Source organism: Amphibalanus amphitrite, unplaced genomic scaffold (assembly GCF_019059575.1).
Source record: "Amphibalanus amphitrite isolate SeventyFive unplaced genomic scaffold, NRLGWU_Aamphi_draft 000894F_arrow, whole genome shotgun sequence".
Lineage (NCBI taxonomy): Eukaryota > Metazoa > Arthropoda > Thecostraca > Balanomorpha > Balanidae > Amphibalanus > Amphibalanus amphitrite.
The window spans coordinates 283,687-305,379 of NW_024882388.1; the positions used below are offsets into that span (position 1 = coordinate 283,687).

Sequence of the window (21,693 nt, forward strand, 5' to 3'; positions counted from 1 at the left end):
CAATACTGTAATCACCCTAGAATTGAGGTACTCCTTTTTCAATCGAAAGTAAAAGGCGTAGATCGATTTGCAGTACGCAATTTAAATAGGAATTTGTAATATCATGATTGGTGGTCTCAGCCCTCAGGTAATTTGAGTGGCCTTAGGTCAGCTCCACATTGTTGCCATTGCAGCTCAGTAACGAAGGCCGATGGAAACAAGCACGGTGACTATAAAAAACAAGTACTGCTATCCGATCCATCGTAAGCGATTTCATGACCCTCATCGAGAATCTTATTTTAGCATTATCCCTATGCCCTATGTAATAGTCATGGATATGATATCCTTTGGGTTTGGTTGCCTGAAATAAGCTGTAAGAGCCCTACCAATAAATTTCGAAAAGCGACCCCTTACGCTACGCCCTCAGGTGAGTTGACCGTGAGGTGAGTCTCAACCTCGTTACCTCGTCACCAAGGTGACGAGACCTTGGTCGGAGACCTACAGAGGTCACAGGCAGAAGGAATAGGTAGACATCTATAGAGGTAGACATCAGCGCCATTGATCGGTGACACGTGCTACTTAGCGTCGTAACTGATAGGTTTCTATTGATATTTAGGTATTCGTTGTGCTACTTGTTCATTTACTCTTGGCCAGTAGAAGAATGGAAGCCGGAGCCCGGAAGGCACACCTTGGGATACACCGGGTGTATGTTTAGGTCCTAAACATTTATAAATGAGTCAGGCCAGTTTTTAAACGTTGCAGATCATCGGTGCCCGCCGCCCAGACGCAGACGGGCCGGACCGAGCGGTCGCCGACCGATGCTCGCCACGGCTCCGGTTCGCCTCGGTCCAGCGCGGGCGGTGTGGGCGAGGCGGGGCGCTCTCTCACCTGTCGGGCCGGTGCCGGTGGGCTGCCCGGGCGTCCCGCGTCAGTGTGCCGGCGGCCCGCGAGGCGTGATGACTCCGCTCCGGTCGGCGTCGCTGCTGCTGCTGATCACTGCAGTCTGGCTGGGCCCGGCCCGAGCCGACCTCGCCGGCACAGGTCAGTGGAGAGGGACTCCGGATAGTGGACATTTGACAAATGAGCACTCGTGTTTGTTTATTCGTTCCTAAAGCCGCTTTGCTGGCGCTCTAAATAATGCTCCAGTAATGTCGGTACATGTATACGTGTAGACTGTAGGTATATACTACCTATCGCATTTCCCTCAGTTGCACCATTCGAAGGCTGTGCCATTGTGCCGAGAAGAGCGATGGTAGGTAGCAATCGCTTGTCCCTAGTCTGACCACTATGTAAAGAGGCCTGCTCATTCCTGGGGGCCTCCAGCACGTGTTGCTCCTCTCCGCCCCAGGTATCCGTGACGTGAGATCCGGGCCGCGGCGGCTCTGCCGTCCGCATCCGTATCCGTAGGTGACCTCGGACTTTCCAGAGACGGGGCCGTCGAGCGGCGACCGGCGAGGCGGCCGACCGCACGCGGTTTCCCAGCAATCAGAGCAAACGGCTACACCGCACCTGCTGTTAAGTGACGTGTTGCAACTCCAGTTGGAAAGGGAGCAATTTCTTGGAATGTCGCTTTTGACCGGGTACTTCATACCGCAGAGCTGGGTTCGCGATGTACCATCAACACTTTCGTTTTGCTTTTTACTTCCGCTATCAAAGCATGAGTCATGATCTTTTGGTTCAATTCTCATGTTTTCTTATGGGGCGTCATACCCATGTGAGGTCTGGTGACGGTAGCGAGACTTATAGCATCATGAATACCAACCGGGCGACTATCGAATGAGGAACACCTCATGGGTCTTGTTTGGCTGTTTGCTCTTCATGACCTTGTGCTTCTGCCCACACGTCTTCGTGGAAGCCAACGAGCGGCTGAGGGCCACAGTCTCGCGGGGCCCACCTTTTTCCCCACCGTGGGCGAGCGACAAGCACCGCCATTTTGGGGTGACGCATCACAATGACGCCGTCTCGCCGAGACAATTATAAACCTACACACCGCCTCCCCGCGGCGGCGACACTCCCACACCGCTTCCTCCAGTCAGCGCCGCCGTCCGAGACCCATGTCTCTCGTGAGCGCCGGCTCGTCTTAGCGTAACGTTTCCGTGCGAGTGCTCAGGTCGGCTAGACTGCGCTGCGCCGCTCTGCTGAATTACAGTCGGGAGGAGGATAGCTGTGTGACACATATTGCTCTTCAAAGTCATTCTGCTCTTCTCGAGCCCGCCTGAATGATGCATCAAGCGTAATAAAACCGGGGGAATAAAGTTAAAACGGTACTGATCCACACGGCTATCGTAGTTATAACTGGAACCGGCACGCTTTAGTGTCATCAGTATTACTATATAAGTTACTAGCCAGTAGCCACCATTCTCAGTGCGGCTGTCTATGTTTCAGGCGGTCTGGGTCCGGACCGCTACTGCCTCTCCTGTCTGTGTACGGCCGCCACCGGCTGTGACGTCAGCACGGGCTGCCTGCCGGACGGCGGCGGCGATATCTGCGGCCCGTTCTACATGTCCGAGCCGTACTGGCGGGACGCCCACCCGCGGCTCTCCGCGCCCTTCTCCGGTCACGGTGAGCGGCGAACAGCCAGCGGCACTAGCTCAACTGATGCTAACGGCCCTGTAACACCTTACACCGTCCCCGGCTCGCCAATCGTTCCGATATGCCACTATCGATATTTTATCACGTCAGGTGTCGTGTTTTATCACGATTCAACCTGTTCATCAATATAAAAGTTAACTCCACTTCTTGATCCGGTTGCTCATGAGGCAGGCGCCGCTGATCGGACAATCAGGGGCGTAGCCAGGATTTCCTCCAGTAGGGGGCCAAACTTACAGGGGCCGAAGGTAAACCCCCTCAAAATCCAAAAAGTCATCGGATTTCATCCACTATTTTTTGGAGGGGGCCAAAATAATGTGCCCCTTACCGTACTTATGACACCGCGATGGGGGCCCTTTTGGGCTCCAGGGGGGGGCATGGCCCCTATGCCCCCCCCTTGGCTACGCCCCTGCGGACAATATCGTAATGTTCCAGCGCCGGCGCCCTGTGCACAGTCATCTCAGTTGACCAGCGCTCTGCCCCCAGGGTTTCGCCAATGTGCCTCGGACGTCGAGTGTGCCGGCGAGGCGGTCTCTTCATACATGCAGCGCTTCAGTCGGGTACGTGCGGCTGGAAACACAGTCTGAAACACTCGAATGCAGTTGGAGTAATTAGAAGGAGCAATGCATGCGAGCGTAGTGAGGTCCAACTGCGCAAACCAGAGCAGTGCAGGTGGGCACGCGTTCCGGATATTAGTCGAGGCATCAAGTATCACATATCACACCTGGTGTTACACGAGACCTTCGGGAGTCGTATTACAGCGTGGCGGCGGCCAATGCCACCCACGCCGAGACGGTCATATGTGGCAGTCACGTGGTTCTCAACGTGAACATTGCGATTCGGGACCACTTGCCAACGAAGGACGGGTCCAGCGGTAACGTAGTCGGTGATAGGTATTTCGTCATTGACGAGAATGGGGACCAAGGGGGACCAGGACCTCTACATGGGGCGCCGTCCTTGTCGCTGGTAGGGGTGACACTTATTTAATGCAACAGACACTAGCTAATGCATCCACTTTCGGAATGGAATGTGCACCCTCTGGTAAAATGTGAACGCCCTGGTGTTTTACCCGCAGGACTGTGACGGAGACGGTCGGGTGACCTGTAAGGACTTTGGTCTGATGCACTTCATGGGCTACGCGGCATGCGGCCGCCCCAGTCAGGTGTCTGCCGGCCTTCAGAGCACCTTCTACAAGGAGTTTATCGGCTGCGCCACGCGGCTGGCCGGACTACTGGAGAAGGAACAGTACCGCCCACCACCCGGCCACGCCCCCATGGTGTGACCACGCCCACTTGCCGGCCACGTTCCCATGGTGTGACCACACGTGGTCCGACCACACGCCCCGCTACCGCTGGGCCTGTGCAGCTGCCGGAGGGAGCCGGCCGCCTTCGACCTGGTCAGGTCAGTCGAGTCAATGAAACAGCCGCGTCTGGAGGCGCCTAAGTGAGCCTTTGCCGAGACCGCCGAGTTCTGGATCCTAAGTGAGCAGGGAGAGGGCAGACCATTCCGCGCTGTGTATTGGGCTGTTCGCGTTTTTAAAACGCATTTTTCACAGACTATTTTTCTTATAACTTGTATGCCTACATGTTTGTACAAAAAAGATGAGATATCAGATACGAATGCGACTTAAAATATAATCCTGACGGATGTAAGAACAGTCACGCTGATTTTTAATGGATGATGTCTATCGCACAAAGCATTTTGATGAACTATACTTGAATATTGTGAGAGCATACTATTCAGAATAAACTGCATTTTGGACTTGATGTTAAGTTGATAAGTGCATTCCCGATTCAGATAAGAAATCGGTAACGGCAAAATCAGCGACTAAGGAAGCGGAGAAAACAACTCGGCGTAAAAAGTATACCTAGATAACGGACTGCCCAGTTAAACAGCGTCAGAAAAATGGCGAGCATAAATGCGTCACGTCGCGAGTTGAAGATTCCCACGACCCACGAACAAGCAATCAGGGCCGGCCGAGCCCATCCCTACACAGCGGCCAATGAAATCCGTGTGTATTCTGCACAACGCGTCAACGGCCACACTGAACAATATGAAAATGTTGGCGCCCCCGACCGGACGCACTAACACCGCCTGGCGGCGAGTGACTACCAACGGGCACGGTCTGACCCGTGTCAGCGGCCCTCCCGCCGTCCCGGTCACGGGAACCGGCTCCCGTGGCCCGCCGTACGACCTACAGTGACCGGCGTACCGACACGCCGTCGACACACACACAATGAGCAACCAGTGCCGCCCTCTGCCGGCGCACAGCTCAGCGCGCACCGCGGACCGGCGACCCTGCCAGCGGCACACGAACCGGCACCCCCAGCAGCTGCAATATCAGCTGCAATATCAGCAGCAGCAGCTGCAATACCGGCTGCAACAGCTGCAATACCGGCTGTAACAGCTGCAATATCGGCCATACGATCAGCAAATTCACAATCTGAGCTTCAGCGCTTAACTTCCATTCAACTCCACTTACAGCTGACTGCTTAATAAGCTATTTGCACTACCTCATATATAAATATTCCGTCCGGCTTTGAATCTGCCCAGGCGTCGTCTCTGGCATTCTGAGATTTCATCACTCGATGACAACAGTTCACCAATTTCCTGGCCTTTGTGCCTGCTATCATACATTTCATTGGAACGGAGTAAAGTACAAACCATTGAACCGTGCAACTGCAAAAAGCAGCCGTGGGGCCCGTACGTACGAGTGATGCAGAATGCAGATATAAGCTGATTTGCCCAATTTTCATTTGGAGAATAAAAGAAAATTGAAGCAGAAAACCCTGCTTAGGGGTTTTCCAAACTTACCCTTGACTGATATCGTCCGTCGGTCGCGCCCGCTGCGGCGACTGGAGACCCGAGCCGCGGAGAGGCTGATATGATCGTCACACTGCACAATTAGCACCATGTGGGATGGGACGCGCCCTTCACGTACCCTGCGCGCGGCGCCCGCCCCCTGCCGCCGCCCGACAGACTAGCATGCTCTCAGCGCACTGGGCGGGGCGGCGCCACCACTGCCGTACATCAGCGGGACACTGCCGCCGGCACCGCGCCCCCGCGGCACAGCCGGCGCCCGCAGCGCCCCGCTGCCCGCTCCACCGGAGCGCCCGCGGGCGTGAGATCGGAGCCCAGCGCTCGCGCGGCGCCCGCTCAGGCCTCGCGCTGCTCCTCGACTCTCACCCTCCGGGCCGCCTGCAGCAGCTCCTGTTTGTGAGGCACGCCGCTGGCCGCGTGGTGGGAGCCGGGCGCCGACCCCGGCGGGGGCGGCGGCGGCGGCGGCGGCCGGCCCGGCGACAGCGTCTCGCAGCCCGGCTCCGTGGCCACGATCTCCGGCGAGCCTGCGGTCGGACAGACGGGCTCAGTGGGAGCAGCGGAGGGGCGGATAAAACAGATACGTCCGGCACACATCGAGCTTAGGTGACAGGCAGGGTGCCCACACTGCCCACTTCTCAGGAAATTTGTAATTTGAACACCAATAAACCTCAGTGTACGTCGAAACTATGGGATCGGTTTCAAACAAGTGTCAAGTTACAATATCATGCACATAGAAACCTGGAAAAGTTTACTGCCGGTACTGTGTTGAAACAGGCGATGTGTTGCAATCTTTTATCTTGCGGTTCCCATTAAGGCTCACTTACCCACGAGCCGCTGGGGGGGGGGGGCATAAAGTTGCCCCCCCTTTACGTTTGGTGTAATATCTCCGAAACCGGATAAGATACGCAGCTGAAACTTGGCATAGCTTCAAAGGAATACCTAGCGCATATTTGAGGAAAGTTTGGTGGTTGTAGCTCTTAAGATGACGTCACAGTGACGTAATAAAGTTTTCCAATACGGAGCGTTTCCGATGTCGCTGAGCATGAAACGCGGCGGTAAATGAAGCAAACAGCACCTGCTGTCATTCTGACACGTCTAAGTACACTGTTAACTATATCCAGACCAGTTATCGGTCCTATATTCTCGGTCTCATATGTCGGATATATCGTGAGGAAACTAAGGGACGCCAATCTACGATTGGGCTTCTGACGTCACTGTGACGTCATTTCAAATGGGATCGACACCAAATTTGGACACAACCTCGGCTAGGTATTCAGGAATACGTGTGCAAAGTTTCGTTTCTCTATCTCTTCGCGTTGCGACGATATCGTCGGAAAAGTAAAGGGGGGCAACTATATGCCCCCCCCCCCCCCAGCGGCTGGCGGGTGGCGCGGAGGCCCAGCGGCCGCCGGGTTAATTTGGTGCATCCTGCATTAAGTGTATTCCGGCCCTGTTCCGTGACAAGTACCGAAAAGAACCCGGCGCGACGCAGCGGGACGGGGCTCACCCATCAGCTCTCCTTTGTGGCCCTTGTATCCGAGCAGCCGCGAGTAGATCTGACGCATCCGCTCCACGTTGATCCGACTGGCGTCTGTGTGACACACTATCGGCAGCGGGTAGTCCTCGCCTGCCGGGGGACAGGGGGAGAGGGTCAGTTTAGTACATAACACACCATCGGCAGCGGGTAGTCCTCGCCTGACGGGACGGGGGAGGGGGGGGGGGACAGGGGAGGGGAGGTGTCAGTCTAGTTATACATAACACACCATCGGCAGCGGGTAGTCCTCGCCTGCCGGGGGACGGAGGGGGGGTGTCAATGGGTGTTCCTGACCTAGTGAGACAGGTTAGCGGGTATTTTCCCTCGCCTAATGGGACAGGAGGGATGGTACTGGGTTTCTAGCGAACCGAATGGAAGCAACCGAGGGGGATCGTTGAGATGAGATGGAGGAATAATTACAACATAATCATTCCAAGAACTGTAGTAAACCACACCGATACTTACCGACAATACACTTGGCCGCCTTCTGGACGCTCTTGGGCGCCAGCCACGGCTCGTGGATGTAGCGGGACGGCATGCCCTTCAGCACGGGCAGGTACGTCCTGGAACGGGACGGGAGCACAGTCAGGCCATGCTCAGCGCGGCAGTCGCTACAGAATAGGGTGGGGGAGAGTACATCGGCAGCAGTGGCACGGAGATTCCAACGACTACCAATCGGTGGTAGCCAGTAGTTCCAATGAAAACGCGCATTAAAAACACCCCTCAAAATAAGTCAAAGTGAGAAAAGAGCAGAAAATAAAATACTAGGTCGTTCAATAAGTAAGGTAAAATGTACCATAGTTCATTTATGTGAGGAATTCAAGCAAAATCATATATGCCATCTGAATCTCTGAACAATTTTCTACACAACCATCCAAACTGTTTTTGGGAGTTTGGCTCGTTGTCCGAACACGGTAGGTGTGAAAACATTGATGCAGCAGAGTTCCGTTCTAAAAATCCCCGGTTTGTCACGCGAGCCAAAATTCACCTCAAAATGAGTGAGTTGACCCTGATGACGCTATTGCCATTGGCAATGCTTGCTGGTGAACAGCTGGTACGATTTCAACAAGAACACAGCAGTGTAAGAGACAAAGATCTAGAGCAGGTAGACTTGTGCCCGCAGGGCTCTCTGGACTTGGCACAATCTGTAAAGTCGGGGAGCTGATTATGGAGACCCGAAGCATCTGCGTGACTGCTTAACAGGGTGAAGTGTGTATGTCGAAACAGTTCTAGGCATCATCAGATATGCTTGATATTTACAAGGTCATCACGAGGTTAATACAGACAGAGCTCGCTGAACAACAGAAGGACGCCCAGCGAGGCATCAGTGTGAGATCGGCTTTGCTTTAGCAGTACAGGAAAGCTGAAGTACAGCCGTGATCTGGCGCCGTCCCTTTTGAATCTGTTTGGACCACCGGAAAACCTGCTGTGTACGTTGGAATCTCAACTGATCAGGCAATCAATAAAATAATCAAGACATGGCTTTGGAGTAGCAATAAGGAGTTTTCCAAGCAGGATTTCGACGCCGGGTGGAGTGCTAGGATAAGCGCGTGCGCCTGAACGGCGATTGGATGTAGGTGCCAGTTCCGAAGGCTGGGGAGGCTGGCCGAAGAGACCTGCTTACAAATGCTTATAGCCAATTTGTAGACGATATTTCAATGAACATATGTTGTTAGTTTTGTGTCGTTGCACCAAATGTGGACTGAAATACGTGTGATTTTACCTTACTTATTGAACGACCTAGTACGTATACTTGGTGGTACTGACCTGATGTAGCCCGCCTGCCCTGATGTACTGACCTGATATAGTCACCCTCTGGGTCAACCTTGCGTCCGAACCGCACGGGGCTGTAACAGTGGAAGAACTGCTGGAAGAACGACGAACAGCTCAGCCACATCCAGGTGCCGGCGTTCACCGACCAGTCGGCGTCCAGGAGCAGCTCCTCAAACACCTGTCGGGGAGCAGACCAGTCAGCGAGAGGCAGCTCCTACAACACCGACCAGTCGGCGTCCAGGAGCAGCTCCTCAAACACCTGTGGAGAGCAGACCAGTCAGCGAGAGGCAGCTCCTCCAACACCTGTCGGGGAGCAGACCAGTCAGCGAGAGGCAGCTCCTACAACACCGACCAGTCGGCGTCCAGGAGCAGCTCCTCAAACACCTGTCGGAAGACAAGGCGGTCATTGAGCGGCAGCTCTCTAAACACGGACCGGTCAACGCAAGCAGCAGCCCCTCAAACTCAAACCTGTGCAGCACAGGAAGGTCAGCGAGGATCGGTCGCCCTAGCTCCTCAAACACCTGTGGAGAGCACAAGACGGTCGGCAGGGCGGCAGCTCCTATATGTGTCAAATACGAGCTCGTCGGTTAGCAGTAGCTCCTCAAACACCTGTGGGACACAAGACGGACAGCGCGGCACCCGAGCGCTGCTCTGAGATAGGCACAGATCACTCATTGCTGCACGAAAGACATCTGACAGGGCCGCTTTAGAACAGCCGGTTCCGGGTCCGCATTGGCGCCGCCGCCGCCGGAGCTAGCGAGGCAACGTGACAACTTCCTGGGTGTCGAGCTCAAAGGCAGTTTCAAAGCCGGCTTCCGGCGATGGTAGTTGGGTTTCTGTTCAGGACGCACCGTCGCCTTTGGCCGTGTCAACGAGTAGCGTTTCATTTGTGGTTTCACCCGCGGTGGAAGGAGCTGCCATCTGTACGCCAGTTTGCCAAGTCCGGAGCAGTCCCGGTGTGCAAAGGTTGGCTGGTCTCACAGCTCTGCCTGTCCTTGTGGAGAGTGGCCAATCAGTGACGGTTGACTCCCCGAGACGAATTCGGCTCCGCTGGCGATTCTCACCACACAGGCGTTTCGATGATGCATGACTGTCTGCTGTTGGCCTTAGAGTGACTGCTTTGGTAGGAACAGAATATGGGGACGGCGCCAGACTGCATGACACAGAGCCATTTCAAGCCTGAATGATCTCACAATATCCACAAATAATGACCATGTGCATCAGTCATCACGCAAGCAGAAATATCATTAAGGTAACAAATGACGATAGTACACAGATTCCACGTATGCATTACGTTTGTAGTAGCCTATTAGATGCCAATTAGTTTTCGGTTGGAAGAGCCAACTACATCGCACGTCCTATTCTCGGTAATAAGACCAGAGGTCTTATCTGGCTGCCATCGCTTGGAATGTCATGCAGCGTTGCGTCATTTCGTCCATAAGCTCACGAAACGCTAGATTTGGTCCAGCGATAACATGATTGTTAGCCCAAAAAAAGATGCATGAAATAAACCAAACATCATCACAATAACGACCACCTGTTGGGTTCAGGCCGGGTACAATACAATGCTCTCAGTGACAGTCCTAGAAGCGCCGCTCCGGAGCCGACCGCCCGCCACCGGACTGACCTGTTCTCCCAGCTGAGCCACAGGTAGCCGCGGCTGCCCTCCCCCTTCCCCCGTCCTCCCGCCGGACTGACCTGCATGCCCTCCCCCAGCTGAGGTAGCCGCCGGCTGCCCCCCCCCCCCCCGTCCTCCCATCTGAGGTAGCCGCGGCTGCCCCCCCGTCCTCCCAGCTGAGGTAGCCGCGGCTGCCCCCCGTCCTCCCGCTGAGCTGACCTGCATGCCCTCCTCCCAGCTGAGCCAGAGGTATCCACGGGTGAGGAAGCAGGCCACCGCGTGCCGCGCCAGGTGGTGGATCCAGCCCTCCTGGCGCAGCTGGGTCATGATGGCGTCGATCCACGGAAAACCGGTCTGACCCTGCCGCCAACGCACAGTACGCTGGTCAGCACAGTAAGCTGGTCAGAGACACAGTGAGCATGTCGCCTGATGCTAAAGCACAACTTTATTACGATATTGTCCTCCGTGTGGGCTAGTGGATAAAGAGTCCGTCTCCTAACTCGGTGGCAGTGAGTTCGCACCCGGGGAGTTCCACGTCGTTTGACACGCGATTCCGTATTCAGCCGGCTGAAAGCTGGCGAGAGGGCCAGGCTAGACCCGGGAGAACCGCGTCACCATCTACTCGCGATACGTTGAACTTTTGGTTAACAATATCACCGGGAAACCGGGCGCCGCGCTGGCAAGGTCGGATGGTGAATCCGTAATGTCATTTGCATCTAGCGTGGCGCCCGTTCCCAAAATTGTACATTCAGCTATTCGAACAGAATTTATAAAACAAATAAAATATTATTTGAAGAGCCCCATACGCCTTGACATCGCAGGTGTGACGTCATCCAAGTTCCGGTCGACCGATGGGAGGTTCGTGCCGGCGTTCTGCCCCAACTCAGCCGCGTGCCGGGCCGGCCAGGCTTCCGGAGGGCGCCGGTCAGCAGCGCCAGCGTCCTATCCAGTAACACGCCTCATTCATAGCAGTTTGCCCGGCAGCAATCACCCAACTGAGTACTAAAGCGTCCAGCGTTCAGGTGACCACTCGGTCCAAATGCGGCAAATTGTACAATGGGCTGCCATCTGAGAGACCCGCGGTGGTTACATCGAGGGAAAGTTGAACGTGATTGTCTGTTACGAGTCAATCATGATGTAAGGACGTTCGTTTTTATCATATCATGTCATTACGGATCATGTCTAAAACAGCATGATCACCGGCGAAATCGCTGGCATCAGAGGTCACTGGATGCTATTCGTAACATGATGGCAACTTTTTATATGCCGGGTAAATTGATGCACTTACGGCAAAAAAAAAAAAAAATGAAATTATGAGACAAACTATTGTCACATGAGAAATCGTCTGTCATTGTCAGAACACACGCAATTGTTTTCCTTTGGCGCAAGGATATTGATGTCGTTACCAGGGAAAGTTTAGCGGTTGCAAAAAAAAAAAAAAATGCACACCCTATCGACACGGACGCATTGCTTTAAAACTTTAAACAACTGATGAGGAGCCACCCGGTACTCTCTTCTGCTCAGGAACACGCAAATAGTCATTATCATTTAATAAACAAACGAAAGGAGGGCTTTACAACACACATGCCTGACAGTCGAGTGTGTGCTCAACTTGTACTTACGCTAGCCCATTTCGCCAGCGCCTTGGGGTTCTTGTCCCAGGGAATTTGCACGCAGATGGGGTTGCCGACCATCCGGTCGAAGTTGGGATTGTTGGTGGCGGCCACGTAGAAGAACTCCCTCCAGAGGAGCTGGCCGTGCAGTGAGAGCGGCGGGTCGGCGTGCTTGATCTAAAACAGAGCGACGGACACCAATGTGAGTCGAACGGGGTCATATCGAGACGGGGGCGGAACACCTCTGGTGTGCCGAACGGGGTCATACAGAGACGCTGGGGAGCGGAGTGATACCGCTGTGAGTCGGACGGAGAATGCCCTGAGTCGGGGACGGGGGAGGGAAGCGGAGCGGAGTGGAGTGGGACAGAGAGAGGACATAAACTAACTTACTTGGGAGCGATACATCGAGAACGTTCATTAGCGTACATAGTTACGTCAAGCCACGTGAAATATCATTATATTTGTATATCATTACATTCGTACACCACGACAACATACTTCTCACTTCTGGTGCACATACTCACGAAGAAAATATTAACATTCATGAGCGAAGGTCAAAGTACACCTGCATACTTTGGTACATTTATGGAATAGTTACAAAATCATACCAGTAATAATGAGAAGGAAAGAGGGAAATATAAAGAAGAGGGCAGGTGGACTGTGGAGAGAGAGAGAGAGAGAGAGAGAGAGAGAGAGAGAGAGAGAGAGAGAGAGAGAGAGAGAGAGAGAGAGAGAGAGAGAGAGAGAGAGAGAGAGAGAGAGAGAGAGAGAGAGAGAGAGAGAGAGAGAGAGAGAGAGAGAGAGAGAGAGAGAGAGAGAGAGAGAGAGAGAGAGAGAGAGAGAGAGAGAGAGAGAGAGAGAGAGAGAGAGAGAGAGAGAGGAGAGAGAGAGAGAGAGAGAGAGAGGAGAGAGAGAGGAGAGAGAGAGAGAGAGAGAGAGAGAGAGAGAGAGAGAGAGAGAGAGAGAGAGAGAGAGAGAGAGAGAGAGAGAGAGAGAGAGAGAGAGAGAGAGAGAGAGAGAGAGAGAGAGAGAGAGAGAGAGAGAGAGAGAGAGAGAGAGAGAGAGAGAGAGAGAGAGGAGAGAGAGAGAGAGAGAGAGAGAGAGAGAGAGAGAGAGAGAGAGAGAGAGAGAGAGAGAGAGAGAGAGAGAGAGAGAGAGAGAGAGAGAGAGAGAGAGAGAGAGAGAGAGAGAGAGAGAGAGAGAGAGAGAGAGAGAGAGAGAGAGAGAGAGAGAGAGAGAGAGAGAGAGAGAGAGAGAGAGAGAGAGAGAGAGAGAGAGAGAGAGAGAGAGAGAGAGACGCGCAAGACCTTTGACCTTTCATTAATTTAGCTTCATAATGAGCAAGAAATCCAGCGCCGTGAAACACGAGAACGTCAACCCATTATAAGTTGTACATTTCCAATATTGTTTTCAAGTCTATCGCAATCAAAACGTCTATCCCTGATACACGGGAACCAGGGTTGTGCTCGACTAAAAAAAAATTGCCGACTCGACTCATCATTCAACTTCAGACAGCCCTGACTCAACTCTGACTCAAATAAGGAGCTGATTTTTCCCTTGACTCGACTCATGACTCAAGCGGCTCAATGAAATATGAGTCGACTCAAACTTGACTCAATTTCTTGTTGAGTCAAGTGAGTTGACTCAAAATTGACTCAGATAAAAAAGTTGCTGAGCGGGGGCGGGGGTGAAAAAAAAATCCGGCAGCAGAGCCAGGACGAAGTTGTTAAGCGGGGGGGGGGGATGAAAAGCTTGTTTCTAGAAAGTTGAATCAGCTGACTCATGTTCCTAAATGTTTGACTCAACTCAATGTCAAAAGTTATTTTACTGACTCAACTCTGACTCAACTCAACAGCTCAACATTTTATCCGACTCGACTCAAATCTGACTCATTTGAGTCAGAGTTGAGTCAAATTTCTGACTCGACTCATGAGTCAAGCACAACCCTGACGGGAACACTGCAACAGTTGCAACTTATCCAGAGCGAGCACGTTAAAAGGTAGCTTGGAGTAGAAGGCTAGCGAATCCAAGGGTTTACCTTTGAAAAACATGTGATCAACGCATTCCTTGACAAAATATCGCAAGAAGATTCAGAGCAAGAAAAACTGCAGTCTAGGCTGTACACGCAGAATTAGGATTTCGACACAATGAAGTGTTATTTCTTCACGGTAACTGTTATAGTACCCCTATCAAATAACCGAGCGTATCGATCCAATCCCGCTCGACATACAGAGCCAGGGTGTCCACGTGCGCAGATACACCCCTCGTCCCGCCGCGTGATCGGTGCCGGAGAGGAGAGAGGGGTGGAGGGGAGGGAGGAAAGAGGGGAGAGAGGGAGCACATTCTGGTCCGAGTCAATAATTACACCCCATCCCCCGGCCGGTCGCGCAACAGCAGCGATTGATCCTCCCACAGCTCACGGATCGGAGCAATGCCCACCCGGCGGGCCTTTGCAGGCCATTTGATCCCTCCGAGTACGGCGCTACGGCCAGACACAAATCAATGCCGGCCATAATAACTCCTTGTGAGTCGCATGTCGATCAGCGTCGGCCGCCGCGCCGTGCCCCGGGCGGTGGTATTACATCACATTCCCGGCCCGTCCGTCGGTCCGTCGGTCCGTCGCCGCACCTGATCGCCGGAGACGGATCCGATGTCGGGACGACGAGCGGACGCCCGCCGCGCCGCCAACGGCTCAATGGCACGGGACACCGCTCGGTCACAAATGATGACGCCAAATTGCCCGCACCCGAGACGTAGCCGCTCACGCTCCGCCAGGCCAGCTATAGGCGACGCTAGTTTCACTATCCAGTATCAGGAGACGGCGAAACGTTTGGAAACATGAACAGTGCACACGCACCCATCACGTCATGGAAATTATCTGCTTTCTCAGGACGCCATCTAAGTCCGAACGCCACAGGGGAAGGAGAGGAGGGGGGCTTACATTATGGACTGGTTGGTTACAAATGAATCATCAAAGTCCTTTAAACAAGCGCTAACCGGATCGTTCACAGCCGTTTCAAGTGACCAAAAGCGCTGATTTACAATGGTGTAGAATTAAGAAAATACGTCGGCTCAGAGGGCAATTACTTCGCCCACAAACTTTACTGCACCCGGACCTTTTCTTAGCCAGTAATGGCAGTGTGGAGGGCCGAATGGAGCATAAAACAAGGCACGCATACTGTTCAGATAGCTTTCAAGCCAGGTAAACTCGAAGCCACCTTAGTGTCAGTCCTCGGACTCACGAAAAAGTACAGGGCTAAAAAAGGTTATCGCCTCAGGTGAGCCTCAATCTCGAGATGAGGCTGGTTGTGTCGAGCTATTATACAACCAATACCTAGATAATCTTCTTGAGTGCTTTTGCTATTCTTGTTTTGCGGTTTGATTAAATATTTATTGGGGTGAATGTCAGTGCATAAGAAAAAAGAGCATGCCTCGAGGTGTTTTTTTTTTGTAGTATGTCTCGAATACATTTCGCCAAGGGTATCAAGATTGGAACTTAAAGAGACTGCTTGTGTGGAATAGCCGAGTGACAGAGAAGTCTTTCAGTTCACCTTTCGGTAGACGTAGGCCAGGTCCCGGTAGAACAGCCAGCTGACGGACTCACCTTTCGGTAGAGGTACGCCAGGTCCCGGTAGAATAGCCGCGGCAACATGACTCACCTTTCGGTAGATGTAGGCCAGGTTCCGGTAGAACAGCCAGCTGACGGACTCACCTTTCGGTAGAGGTAGGCCAGGTCCCGGTAGAACAGCCAGCTGATGGACTCACCTTTCGGTAGAGGTAGGCCAGGTCCCGGTAGAACAGCCAGCTGACGGACTCACCTTTCGGTAGATGTAGGCCAGGTCCCGGTAGAACAGCCAGCTGACGGACTAACCTTTCGGTAGATGTAGGCCAGGTCCCGGTAGAACAGCCAGCTGACGGACTAACCTTTCGGTAGAGGTACGCCAGGTCCCGGTAGAATAGCCGCGGCAACATGACTCACCTTTCGGTAGAGGTAGGCCAGGTCCCGGTAGAAGAGCCGCGGTGACAGGGAACTCACCTTTCGGTAGAGGTAGGCCAGGTTCCGGTAGAACAGCCAGCTGACGGACTCACCTTTCGGTAGATGTAGGCCAGGTTCCGGTAGAACAGCCAGCTGACGGACTCACCTTTCGGTAGAGGTAAGCCAGGTCCCGGTAGAAGAGCCGCGGCGACAGGACACTCATCTTTTCGGTAGAGGCAGGCCAGGTTCCGGTAGAACAGCCAGCTGACAGACTCACCTTCGGTAGAGGTAGGCCAGGTCCCGGTAGAACAGCCAGCTGACGGACTCACCTTTCGGTAGAGGTAGGCCAGTCCCGGTAGAACAGCCAGCTGACGGACTCACCTTTCGGTAGAGGTAGGCCAGGTCCCGGTAGAACAGCCAGCTGACGGACTCACCTTCGGTAGGTAGCCAGGTCCCGGTAGAACAGCCAGCTGACGGACTCACCTTTCGGTAGAGGTAGGCCAGGTCCCGTAGAAGAGCCGCGGTGACAGGGCGCCGAAGCGCAGGTACGGGGACACACCGGTCACGGAGGCCTTGAGCGACTGCGGGGTCATCTTGGGCCGTCCGAAGGAGGCGATCCAGGCCTTTCGCTCCATGTGGCGCTCCAGCGGACCACGCCTCCGTCTCGCCGCCGTGCCACACGCCCTTGTGCGCCGACTCGGTGTCGAAACCTGGGGGCGGGGACGGTCAGCGAACGCCAGTTCACACACTACATGTTCACACTTCACGCAATTCACATTCTAGAAGTTCAATCGATTCACATTCTCGAGAAAAGTTCATAAAAGCAGTGACTGGTGACGATCAACCTTATGAAACGGATTGGAGAAATGGTAATGTGGTCCCCAAACCGACTGGTCTGCCCTGTAAGGAAGACCTAGCATCCAAGGTTATCGATTTAAAAGGTACGTCAGCGGTCACTCAGCTGCATGGCTCGGCTCGTGTATCGCCGATCAACCAGCCTAACATGCTATCACGAACACCGGCCCTTACGTAAACACTAAATACTCCCCCCCCCGTCCGCCCCGTGTCGTGTCGTGTTTCGTACCGAGCTCCTCCAGCGTCGGCACTCCGTATCGGTCGTCGTGATCGTCTCCCACGGCGTCACACTATCCCCAATGACGTCGTGGTTGAGCGCGTGCAGCGGCGCCGGCGGCGGCGGCATGGACAGCAACACCGTCTGGAACTGCTTGTAGGTGAGCGGCGAGCGGCCGCCGGCCGCTCAATCACCCTGTCCGCAAACGGAGCACCCCGTCACCCGGGGGCGCGAACCCGGCTACGGCTCCCCAACCGTCTCCAAAATAACAACAGACGAGAACTCCCCACACGGAATTACATTGGTCGACTGTAAGTGCTCATTTCCTGGAGTGAGTGTATTTTTGGAATTACGGTACAAGGTTTCTTTATTTCATTTGACCGTGACTCGATAGTATGTTTAACATCCTAGACAGCACTGGGGTCACGTCTTCACGAGAGAGAATAAAACAAAGAAAAAGAGAAAGAGAGACGGTGAGAGAGAAAGAAAGAAAAGAGAGAGGGAGAGAGAGAGAGAGAGAGAGAGAGAGAGAGAGAGGGGGGGGGGAGTCGCCGGCGCCCGTCTCACTCACGTGTCGACGTCGTACAGTGTGTGACATGTGCGCGAGACCACTTCCACGTTGTGTTCGAGCGCCATTTTCCGCACGTTCTGGTCTCGCACTTTTCCGAACGGTTCCGGATCCTCTCCAAACGAAAGACAGGTGATGTTCCATTTCTGCCGAGCGAACACTGAGATCACCGCGAGGCGCCATTAAGCAGAGATGCTACGACTCGTACACATTTGGGCACGCTTGCGCAACCCTTGTACAATGACCATTACCTCTATTATATCGGCCATGAAGATGTACACAAGTTGCTAACATTACGTTTTACTGTGTTTTTTTTTTTTAACGTTTATAAGCATGAACAAATCTGGGGCACTCCAAGAGCCCGGCACACACTGACATACCGCACCATTCTTTCGAGGACTGACCTTGAACAGGCTGGGAAGCACATCTGCGGGCTGGCCTCTGATCACGAACAGGCGCGAGTTCAGCCGCTGCAAACTCTTGTCCAGATCCTCAAGACATTGCAATAGAAATCTGCGGCAAAGGAACGCCTGCGATGACAATTGAGTCAATTAACTACGGTTACTTAAACGTGTCTCAAATTACGTTCTCTCACCTCGAACGGATTACACAACAGGTAGAACGATCTCAACTCAAGTCGTTTCACCCCTAATTGACTTGAGCTTAGCTAAAACAAAATGAGTGTTTTGATTGTGACGAGAGCAAATAATGGTATAGATAGCGTTCTGGGTGTGCTAGACGAATAGGTAGCTTTCCAAGGTAGCTCAAGTATCAAGTTTCCCCGAAATCCGCGCTCAGTCCAGATTTTCAGAATCATATGACTACTGACCAGCGCCATTGTTTTGCGCTTTCGCTCGGAGGCCTCTTGCACCAAACTACCTACCTAGGTAAATTCAGATTTTACCTAGATTCTCTTGCACCAAACTACCTACCAAAAAACGCTACCGTGAAAATTTACCTAGAAATTCTACCGAGCGGCATAAGAACTTAACAATTCTTAAAGTCCGACAGGCTGTTTTCCTCTTGCACCGAAAGCCGGAAAAAAGTACTCGCGGAGGAATTTTTGACGGTTTGACGGTAAACTCGGGCTTCCAAAATAACTAGCAAAACCTTAGGTAAAATGATTCAATTGGTAACAATAGGCGCAATACATGATAATCCACGGGTACTTTTATGTAAATTAGGCATTACAAAATGTTTAGACAATGATAATCAATGTTTTATGAGTGAATTAATATAATTGACCAAATGCTCCATGGGTTCACAGAGGTGCTTCTCCGTAACAAGGCGATAAACCTCCGTAGCAGAACAGCCAGGTTAAAGACTCACTCGTTGCCATGGAAACGAAGCTTATTTGTTCAAGTAATTTAATATCTAAATAACTTTCATCGGTATTTACATAACTGAAAAATGATTTCATAATACCAAAATGCAAGGCCCTAAATACACCAAAATGTATATTTATAAAAACGATGTCCATTTAATTTTTTTTTACTTACTATTTGTTTGCGCCCACAAATAATTGGTCGCCAAACAGCCAATCAAAACAAATCCTAAAAACGCGAGCTGTCAAATTTACCTAGGTAGGTAGGTAGGATGGTGCAAAAGAAGTTACCGCCGTAGGTAGTTTTACTAGGTAGGTAATTTGTCGATTCTACCTAGCTAGGTATTATGGTGCAAGAGGCCTCCGGTCATCTTGTGTCTCTTGGTCATCCGATACGCCAATCGAAAGTAACAGAAATCGAGAACGCCACATGACAAAAACACAGATTGACCGTGATGTAATGGGCCAATAAATCAATTCTCAATGCGCCGTAATAGTCTCTCGGTGTAGTGTGGCATTACATAAGGTCGGGCGATTACCTCCACTTGTTGATGCCCACGTTGGACGAGCCGGCAAACCACGGATCCAGGATGTAGATGCAGCGGAACGTGGTCGAGCCCGCCACGCCCTCGCAGGCTGGCGTTGTCGTGCAGCCGCAGACCCTTGCGGAACCAGTGCAGACTGTGTTTGGGCGGGTCATCCTCGCTCATCTTTCCAGTCCGTCAACACAGGACAGCCACTGCAACAAAAGACACAAGTCAGTTTTTTATCACATTCACCGCCATCCGACATAATCCCCTCCGCTGGTCCGCACAAAGTCAGTTATGAGAGTAAGGTTAATATCTCTTATTATATGTCTCTCAAAACTCTGCTAAAAACCATCCAAGTCTGTTTCGATTGAACGTGTCCATGAGGTGTACACCGTGACAGCGTTTGCTGTCCAAAAAGACATGTCAGACTATCGTTTAATATGTGGATTTGCAAATGTTTCTTGGATACACGGATCCGCTCAGTTTCATGCGGAGAGAGTTTCATCTAAAGCTTTGAGTGAACGTTGGCGTTCGCCATTCCATAACGTTATCTCATATTTGCATGTTACGCTGCACGATCGATGGACGAAAATAACCTTTAATTTCAACTTTCATCAGGCCGAGCAAAGTTACGCAAGAACTTGAGCAGAAGCGACCAGAAATAAACAAAAACTCCTACGGTTTGTGCCTCGCATCGAAGACAAAACACTGCTGTATAGTGCATAATATTTTAGCTGGAGTTAAGATCAAACCGTACGTCACACAGATGGTCCTTTCACTGACCATCTTCACAATGAGCGGGCATCTTATGGGAATTCCTGTTAGCTAAGCGGTGCAAACACAGTAAATGTCAAATAAGGAAACATCGTCTTGCTGGACTTCTGGTTCCCGGAAATGCTAATAAAGCGATAACGAATTCAGCACACGACAATTTAATTTGACGAGAGTTAAAAGTCATACGAATACGAGTAGATGGTTTCTACGGTTTTCTACGAGTAGAAAAAACCGATACGGTGTGGCAGTGACCCGACAGACGCACAGCTGAGATGGATTTGGCTACCAATACTGCTCTAGGGGTCGCCGTACTGTCTAGCTCAGACCGCCGAGATTGGAGCACCGATCAATAGCGGAGTAAACACCAGCTAATTTCACAATATATTACTGAGGTTCCACTTGCTTAGCGCGACAATCATCAGGGCGTGTTGGATACGAATAAACCCAGCGCCATTCGCACTACTACTAAAAAATGGTTAAAATTGCCAATGTATTAAGTACCTATTCAATTTTTCCCGACAATTTAGATAATTATCCAATTATATCAGGTATGATGATGACTGAATGACGTAAGTCTTCATGAAGCCAAATACCTACGCTATTAAAAAGTTAAGAAACCTGCTCCACCGCTGCAGAGTGGCACATTTGGGACAGTTACCAAGATAAAAGGTGTGAGGACAGGGTAATTTCATCTTTATATTTCGCAAAGAAAAGAGTGGCCTGGAGGCTTATGCACAAACATTTAGGGAATAGGGACCATGCAAAACTGAATATCACGCAAATAAATAAGCTTGGAAAATGACCAGAATATAGATTGCTGAATCAATTCTTTCCTTTTTATAATGCATTTGGTGGCAATGTGATGGCTAGATGTACGTTTTTCCTTTATCAATTTTTGAAGTTGATCTCGTTGCTCAGTGGCTCTAAAAAATAAAAATCATGCTAAAATAGGATGATTCCAAAGAACCTTTCCGCAAAATGAAATGGTTGTATCTATCCCGTCGGATCTCAGATCAAGATCCGTGGAACCAGATCCCAGATCCATTGCATTAGAGCAATGCACATTGCACACGTCTGATACGCTTATCAGTGTCTGTTTATTCCACAATTTTCCTTGGTGCACATGAAGGTATCGTGCCCTGACCAGTCTTATGGATTTCTCAGCTGAAATGCCTTCTACAATGCATGTTTTAGAGGTTGTTTTAGGGTTACCTCGAGTCTCGATATTAGATGACACCGAGCACCGACTTCTGACCAACACTAAATCAACAGCAAACACATCCTCATTCAAGAAAGCATCAAAGTAACGAAAAAGCGGAAAACAATACAGCTTGAAAAATACCATCACGAGCTAGACCCTAACAGGTTTCCCTCGAGACAGTCCGAGCGGAAGTGTGGCACGATTGGCTACCTGTCCGGACGTCCGCAGCTCATGCCCGCGGCTGGCCGGTGCCGGCCCCGCGGCGGCCGCTCACGTTTCTCGTCACGCGCACCATACCACACAGCGAGCGGCGACGACGACC

The 21,693-nt window shown here is 51.9% G+C and overlaps 1 protein-coding gene and 1 pseudogene across 1 annotated transcript; one reads left to right on the forward strand and one right to left on the reverse strand.

Annotated features, from left to right (window-relative positions):
- LOC122367754 lies at window positions 1-4,229 on the forward strand. The gene is made up of 5 exons (XM_043341127.1): window positions 1-406; window positions 742-1,020; window positions 2,365-2,541; window positions 3,055-3,128; window positions 3,644-4,229. The coding sequence occupies exons 2-5, from the start codon at window positions 798-800 to the stop codon at window positions 3,848-3,850; spliced, it is 681 nt and encodes a 226-aa protein (XP_043197062.1). The 5' UTR covers window positions 1-406; window positions 742-797; the 3' UTR covers window positions 3,851-4,229.
- Window positions 4,230-4,568: 339 nt separating this feature from the next.
- Window positions 4,569-19,601, reverse strand: LOC122367755 (annotated as a pseudogene).
- Window positions 19,602-21,693: the final 2,092 nt, after the last annotated feature.